The sequence below is a fragment of the Telopea speciosissima genome, chromosome 6, assembly GCF_018873765.1.
Source record: "Telopea speciosissima isolate NSW1024214 ecotype Mountain lineage chromosome 6, Tspe_v1, whole genome shotgun sequence".
Lineage (NCBI taxonomy): Eukaryota > Viridiplantae > Streptophyta > Magnoliopsida > Proteales > Proteaceae > Telopea > Telopea speciosissima.
In genome coordinates, this window is record NC_057921.1 from 40,278,162 (window position 1) to 40,287,006 (window position 8,845).

The 8,845-nt window shown below is 39.9% G+C and overlaps 1 protein-coding gene across 1 annotated transcript; it reads left to right on the forward strand.

The window, feature by feature from the left end:
- Positions 1 to 4,836: 4,836 nt before the first annotated feature.
- Positions 4,837 to 8,636, forward strand: LOC122665732 (cytochrome P450 71AU50-like). The gene is made up of 2 exons (XM_043861878.1): positions 4,837 to 5,505; positions 7,782 to 8,636. The coding sequence occupies exons 1-2, from the start codon at positions 4,837 to 4,839 to the stop codon at positions 8,634 to 8,636; spliced, it is 1,524 nt and encodes a 507-aa protein (XP_043717813.1).
- Positions 8,637 to 8,845: the final 209 nt, after the last annotated feature.

An 8,845-nucleotide genomic window follows, 5' to 3' on the forward strand; every position in this document is an offset into this window, starting at 1 on the left:
TATCAGTGTCATTTTTGTGGGTTTTTTTTTGTTTAAGTATGCAATTGAGAGATCATGTTGGATTATTTTTATTCAGGTCTATGGTATAACTCTAATTTCTCTCATATTTGTGGGGAAGAGAATATGTGTCTAGGGTTTATTGTCCTGTTTTTCTCTGTTCTAATTTACATATCTAAATATTGGTTCCGTCGGTAGTAGTTGAAAATATGAGTCTTGAGTTGTTCTGTTCTAATTTATATTTTTCCAATCTACTCGTTTGTTCCACTTAGTTAGAAACCTGATATCTTGGGAAGTGAATTAGGTGAGGCAGAAGGTATGTCAGAATATTTTTAGCTTTTGACAACTCCAATATTGCCAATGGATAATGTATTGACCTAAAAATTAGGGGCACTATCCAAGGTGGCATGTGAGATTGGCATGGTGGGATTCGTATATAAAGAGAGCGTGGGTGGGATTTGCATTGAAACCTCCTTCATGTGAGGTTTGGGTTAGAAGGAATTTCCGGTCAAATTCATCTCCCACCCTCCTTCATCCTATTTTGGTTGATGGAGCAATAGAGGACTAATTTAAGTGCTCAAGGGGAAGTTAGAAGTTAGATCATCACGAAGCTTCTTTTTTCCATTTGGGGAAATTGAGCAGCGAAGGTCCTCTTTAAGGATTCAATGGAACAACAATACAGGAGTTCGGTCAACATTTCTATTTACCAATAACCACAACTTAATGCAACTTAAATTCAATAAGAAAGAAGGATAAATTTTCTTGGTCTCAGTAGGGTATTATTAGGTATTTGGTCTCTGCTTTAATTAGGGTTGTATAGTTTCTTAGTTTTTATTAATCTTGGTGTCTAATTCCAAACATTAGTTGTTAAAGCTTTTTAGGTTTTCACATTCAAAGTATTTGGGCTTTGTTAAGCAATTGAAAGTATGGTTTTAGCAATTTTGTGACCATGTAAGTAAATCATCCAAGAAATATTGGATTCCTTCCTTTTGCAGTTATACTCATGAACTTGTCTCTTGAGCTATACTAAGAGAAAATTCTACTAAATTTGGATAGTGGAATTTTACGGCTCTCATGTCTCTTAGTTTAAATTTGGTCACTATATTTCTAGGGTTATTTTATTGTTCAATATTTCAATCATAAAATCTCAAATGGTTACATACAACCTATAACGTTGAAATCCTTTTGGATTTGCATACTTTGACTTTTATTACATAGTTATTGTTGTTTATTCTATTATTTCACGATTTCCCTTAGTTAACAACTACAATATCTGAACTATTTACACTGTACAAGGTAAAAAGAAAATATTAGTCTTCCTTGGAAGCAAAGAAATTGTGCTAATAATTTAGACATCAAAGTTGTATTTAAATGGTCAAGGTCCTTTTGCAATTCCCTCAGGTTTCCCACTTCCTATAGCAGCAAGATCCAGAAGCTGATGGTAGAAGGAAAGGACTCAAAAGTTTCTTGGATAAGTCTGCCCTTAGTTCCAAGTAGATCAGAGGCATTTGAGCTTGTTGCAAATTTCTTTATAGTGTAACATTGAGATCGCATCATCAAATTCTGCAATGCTAAGGTGTGTGGCTCATAACCTCGAAATGACAAAGGAGTTGGCAGAAAACTGAAAAGAACTTGCAAATCAAAACTGAAATCAATGAGAGATGGTGCTCCAAAGGCATGAAACTTCACACTGGTGTTGCAGGAGCAACCCCCCCCCCCCCCCCAAAAAAAATATATATATATATATATATGAAAGAAATTCCTGTATAGATTTTATTGTAAATAGTTGACCAGTAATCCACAATTAAGCGTTTCATTATTGTAACTGGTTGCATTGAGGGTTATCTTTCTTAAGTATATTGTTTATCTAACCTCCTCAACCATCCATATTCTGGTTAGACCATTTCCTTCCCATAATTTTGTCGTAATCTTTCTTGAAATAAATCATTGATTTAACGGTGTGCCTATATAGAACAAATCCAGTAATTCAAGGAGTATTCAGTCCTTGGCTTTGAATTACTAGAGTTATTTTTCTAAATGCAATAACCAGTTTGTTTTGATGCATCAAAATGGTTTGAAAAAAATCCTGGAATACCTCGTCTTTAGAAGAACAATTTGCTCATTGTCCTTTACTTCTTTTCCAGATCTGCAAATGAATCATTAAGTACCCTGAAGAAATTCTCAGTGTGCCAAAATTATGCAAAACAAATTTACCCAAAAAAAAAAAAATTTTTCAAAACAATGTATGAAATATTATATTACTCTGTGTTGTGATAAAAATCATATTTCAAACATATGGATAACAATTTGCCGATTAATCAAACAAAATTTAACAAATTAATCATGAGAAATTTTTTGGGTCAAATTCACCCTCTCCGTTGCATTGATCTCTCACATCCGCTGCCTCTCTCTCTCTCTCATTCATATACAATCTCTCACAAACATGCACATACATTAGTGTCTACATTTGCGATTTTACTAGTATATGGGAAAAGGTTATTTGAACTGACTGCTTAAAAACTAGAATCTCCCACACCCATTCACAACAGCACTTTAATGATCGTTGGATGTAAAAAAAAAGATCCCAGTCATTCAATACGAACGCCCCTGCATTTCTCTTTCTCAACCGCTGCAGCACTCTCTCTCTCTCTATCTCTCTCCCCTGCTCCCTCAATCGCTGCATCCACCGCCCTTCTCTCTATCTCTCTCTCTCCCCCCGCCACGGTGCCCAAGCGCCACACATTGCCCATTCCCAATTAAGAGGGACTAGACAGCTTCGTGGCCGGACAGTGAATTATTACTCAATTATATTCACCACATCCTTTCCGAGAATCCAATGACAAAATTATATTATCCCACCTCGCAATTCACGAGAGCCCATAGCTTCCATATACATATTTTTCTATTTTTCAGCTACTGTTTCCAAAGAAGAGAAACTAAGAAGAGATTATAATGCCCAACAATAACTGGCAGCTTCCTGCACTTCCTCCCCTAATGTCTTCTTGGATCATTGCAGTTCTCTTAGCAGTACTTGGAGGTGTCTGGTCTTTATCCATCCATCTCCGGCATGCATAAAAAAATGGTGATCTGCGACTACCGCCGGGTCCTGGGGGGTTTCCAATTCTCGATAATCTTCTCATGTTGGTTGATCTCCCTCACCGTAACCTCCATCAAATGGCCCAGAAGTATGGACCCGTTATGTACTCCAGGCTAAGCCTTGTGCCAACTGTGGTGGTATCATCAGCTCAAGCAGCTGAGTTGTTCCTCAAGATCATAGAGCTGCTAATTAAGTGCAGCAAAGGTTGATTCATTCAAGCAGATGAGAAGGGCGGAGGTTGGCCTCCTTGTTGGATCTCTTAGGTAGACTGCCAAAACTGGTGCTGTGGTTGATATTAGTGCCAAAGTGGGATTGTTGATTGAGGATATGACCTTTCGGATGCTAATTGGTAACAAGTTTGACAATATGACCTGCCACCTAAAATTAGTTGTTGAAAAATATCACAAGCTTATCGGGGCTTTTAACTTGGCCGATTTCATTCCCTATATCGGAACACTTGACCTTCAGGTAATTATTGGGTGCATTTTTTTTAATGCAATTATTGGGTGCATCTTGTTGTCACCAAATAGGTGAACTAAGGTGTAACTTTATTATATTGTACACTCAATTATATAATTTTTGGGGCGATGTTCTATGTTGGGAGCGCACGAGACTCCTGAAAGGAAAGAAGGGCAGCACCAACACTCAATTCTATTCATGACAAAATTATATTGTACCATTTACGTGGCAATTCACGGGAGCCCATATCCATATATATAATTATTGGGGGGATGTTCGTTGTTTGGGAGCTCACGAGGGTGCAGGCTGCGCACAGACACATGGGGTATGAAGCGGTGGTTATTGCGGCCTTTCAGGGTGTGGGGCGGTCATTTCAACCCCCCCCATGTGTCTAGACGCATCCTATGCCCCTAGTGTAGAGAACATTTCTCCATTTTTTTTTTTTTACTTTAAAAGAAAAGAAAGAAGATAAATGATAAATCATTTGAAATACAAATACTATTATTTGGTAAACAAATACTATGACTTTTGGACTCTAGCGGATAGACGAATAGGGTGCTAGCTTAAGATATACCGCTAGTATACCCATTTCTTTCTCTTTCTATTTTTCAATACTACTTCCAAAGAGTAGAGAACCTAAGAAAAGATTCAACGATATAATTTTTACGAGTTCGGTTCCTCTGCACGTACCAACAGGTAAACGTACATGTGAGAGCCAACCCACCTATCCTATTTTTGTCATTTACAAGGGAAGGAGGGGTTTTTATGGAAACAAAATTAAAATATGATTAGCTCTGAGATGTACGTTCACCTATTGGTACATGCAACAGTGGAACCAAACTCAATTTTTACCGACCGCTCCTCTCTTGGGAGCACCCCTCCTAAAGAATGGATGTCTCACTGGGCACTCACTAGGCGGGGTGCTCCCTAGAGAGGTGCCCGATCCAAAGAAACAATTATCTTCAGCACCGTCTGTACGTCACAGCTGGTATCGTTTAAAGTGAGGAAAACTATTCAAGGACCGACACTGAATGTCGTAATGCATACTTATTTTCTATATATCATGCGAACCATGACAAAATTGTAGTCAAGTACATGTTGGACACACGAGCTGCCACTCAATTATACTGTACCACCTTGCAATTCAAGGGAGCCCATATCCATCCATATAAATATATCCCATATACATATTTCTATGCTTCACTACTACTTCCAAAGAGAAGAGAACCGACAGAAAGATTCTGTCCAACAATAATTGTGAGCTTCCTTCACATTATTCCCTAATGTCTTCTTGGACCATTGCAGTTCTCTTAGCAGTGCTTGGAGGGCTCTGGTCTTTATTGATCCATTTTTGGCATGATCGCCGACTACCGTCGGGACCTTGGGGGTTTCCGGTGCTCGGCAATCTTCTCATGTTGGGTGATCTCCCTCACCGTACCATCCATCGAATGGCCCAGAAATATGGATCCATTATGTATATCAGGCTAGGCCTTGTGCCAACTGTGGTGGTATCACCGGCTCAGGCAGCAGAATTGTTCCTCAAGACCCATGACAATGTCTTTGCTAGTCGACCTTACACTATGGGTGCCCAGTATATGTCTTATGGGAACAAAGGCATGGCTTTCTCAAAATACGGTACATATTGGCGCAACATGCGAAAGCTGTGCACCATAAAGCTGCAAAGTGCAGCAAAAGTTGATTCATTCAAGCAAATGAGAAGGGAAGAGGTGCGCCTCCTTGTTGGATCTCTTAGGGAGGCTGCCGAAGCTGGTGCAGTGGTTGATGTGAGTGCCAAGGTGGGATCCCTGATTGAAGATATGACCTTTCGGATGCTGATCGGTAGCAAGGTCGATAATTTCCGCCTAAAGTCAGTTGTTGAGGAATTCTTAAAGCTTCTTGGGGCTTTCAACCTGGCCGATTTCATTCCCTATATCGGTGCACTTGATCTTCAGGTAAGTCTCTTTAATTAACACTACAGATAAGAGCTCATTTTTTATATTAGAGAAATGAAAATTTTTTTTTGGAATTGGGAGCTTTATATATACATATATATATATATATATTGAATAGAGGGGGGGTCGAACCAGGGAGGGGATAAGGTACCAGCCAGGAGACTCGAACTCGAGACCTCTTGGTGAGCATGGGCATGAAGCGCACCACGGCTCACCAACTGAGCTAGGCAGTTGTTGGTGTAATGAAAATTTTCCTAGGCTTGCAGGATCGATCTGTGATTTTATCGAGGTTCAGTGTTCTCTGCGTGGGAGCTAATGAGAGTGCATATGTTGGCATCATGGGGGATGGGATTTTTACCTTTCATGGGGCGGGGTGGTCATTTTGCCCCCTTCTGTGTTTGGGCATGGGTGGACTGTTGGGTTTTGGGTTCAATTATTATGACTTGATTTATTAGGCCCATATTAATCACTTAAAGGGGATTTAATCCAGACCGTCCATTGTGGGGATGGATTAGGTCTGGGGTTTATTTATAGCAACCCTGGGTCCCTGTTGTTGCTCATCGTATTCTTGTAACTCGACTCACAAAAGTTACAGAGGGAAAAATACTTGGGAGGAGACGGTAGAAGGCTTAGGGCATATTAGAGTGTGTGGCCGCTAACTACAAGGTGTAGATCTTTGGAGATCTTGTTGTGAAACCTAGGATCTTCTACAAATGGGAGGAACAGGTATGAAATACAGTACCATCTCCTTTATTATTCTAGTGGTTGTGTTCTAGTATATGAGAAGTGAAGATCCTTTTAGTGGGTTGATTAGTAAACCTGACATGGACACCTCTCCCCCAACAGAGAACTTTCTTCCTTTGTTAGATGCTGATTATTTTGAAGTGACTTTTCTTTTGTTAATTAGAGTGGTTTGGGGTTATTACCAAAAACAAAAAAGTGGTTTTGGGTTAGTATGGGTGTGGTCCTTTGTCATGTCCTCTCAGTTGACTAGGTTCTCTTGTGTAGGCCCTAGTGTATAACTATTTTGGGATTGCTATGTCCTTGTATCCTCTTTGGATTTCCCTCCTACCTCGGTTCGGCTGTAAGGATAGGTCGATGTTGTTTGTCGTGGAGTCCTCTTCATATGTATATTTTTTTGGGATAAAGAACACTAACCGGCTGTGTCCAAGGTGTGGACACTGCTCCTAGACACAGCTGGGAGTGGAATGACCGCCCAGCCCCCATTCAAGGCAGAAATTCTAGGTGCCATGATGGGAGTTGGGTCGTCATTTCATGCCCAGCTGTATCTAGGCACAGTATCCACTCCTTGAACATGACCTATTAGTGTTCTTTAACCCATTTTTTAAATTTCTTTTCTTTCATTTTAGGGTTGGGGGAGGGGAGGGGAAGATTTCTGGGGTTTGTTGAATATATTTTAATCACACAAAACAAAAACAAAATCATGTTGATGGATGTAGGATGGATTCTATTATAGACACTGTCTTCCACCTATCCCTTTGGTAAAATTTCAACTCGTAACAAGGACGGGAGGTTGTTAAAATCTTAAGGGAAAAAGAATGTTACCTGGTTGTGTGGACCTGCACCAGGCATAGGAGTGAACAAAAATTACCACCTGTTGACATAAAAATCTCATTGATGTTGATGCCCCTATGTTCACTCTAATGGGCTCCCGTGCTGCTACAGGGGCTATGTGACCAGGCAGTGATCTCTTGCCTAAAACTTATTTTTAAACTTTGGGAAATGGTTCTCAGTCCGAGAGCATGGCCTACGCTAGTGTTTCATTTCTCTCTCTCTCTTTCTTCTTCCCAAAATAAGGAGTGGAGATGTCTTTTCACATGGGGAGAAGAGAGGACACATGGGAGTGTTGGCATAGGCCATGCTCCCAGACAATGTTCTTTTTCAATAAAAACTTTTATGAAGCTACAAGAAAGCCATTTAATTGGGATCTTTATCCCCTCAGGTTCTCTGCCCGGTACAATTCGTCTGGTTCCTCTCGTAGGGGGCGAAAATGACCACCTTACCCCCTGCCTAAACACATTGCCCGGGTGAGGTCCACTCCCCTCTTATTAGAGGCACTAGGGAACTGTACCGAGTAGAGAACCTGAGAGGATAATTTTTCCATTTAACTGTCTTGAAGTAATCTAATAGCATTGGTGTGTTTACTTCATTGTGTTTTGGGTTCCCATCTCAATATTGCCATGGAATTTGAAAAAAAAAAAAAAAAAAAAAGGCAACCTAACACAGTATTGTTAATCATTGTATATATTAATTAGGGATTAGGTCGATGCATGAAGGAAGTTAGCAAAATCTTGGATGGGTTTTTGGAGAAGATCATTGATGATCACATAAACAATCCTAAAGACAGTGAAGACAACAAGGACTTCATTGATGTGATGCTGCCTTTGATGATGGAATCAAAACATATGCATATTGGAGAAGAAGAACAGAGCTACATGATCGATCGGACTAATATAAAAGCAATCATTTTAGACATGATTGTGGCTGGAATAGACACATCATCTGTCACAATTGAATGGGCCCTCTCAAAACTCTTTAGGCATCCTAAGGTGATGGAAAAGCTCCAGGAAGAGTTGAGGAATAAAGTTGGCATAGATCAGCTAGTGGAGGAAGATGACTTAGTTAGGCTTGACTATTTGGATATGGTGGTGAAGGAAGCCATGAGGCTTCACCTTGTTGCTCCGTTTCTTTTGGCCCAAGAATCCTTGGAAGACATAACAATCAATGGATACCATATATCCAAGACTTCTCGTGTGATTATAAATGCTTGGGCAATTCATAGGGACCCAAATGTGTGGTCGACTTATGATGATGCTGAAAAATTTTTGCCTGAAAGATTTATAGGAAGTAATATTGACATCCGAGGACCTGACTACCAACTTATCCCATTTGGATCAGGTCATAGAGGATGTCCTGGTATGTATCTAGGCCTAACAATTGTGAAACTAGTACTTGGACAATTAGTACATGTTTTCGATTGGGAGTTAGCCAATGGCATGTTACCTGAGGACTTGGACATGACCGAGAAGTTTGGCATAACTGTTCCAAGAGCCAACCATCTACTTGCTCTTCCAAGTTTTCGCCTTCGCCTTTGCTGCAATAATTTGTAAGGAGAGTGTGTGGTTATATATGGTAGGATTAGTTATTGGAAGTGGGGTAAGCTATTTGGAGAAATGATTAGTTATTGTAATTTGTATGAATGTGGGGTTTAGACTAGTGTGAGTTGGTTATGTATGTGACTATGTAACTCCTATTGTACTTCCTATTTAAAGACAAGACAACAAATGGAATGTACGAAGAAGAAAGTAAGATTTTGGAA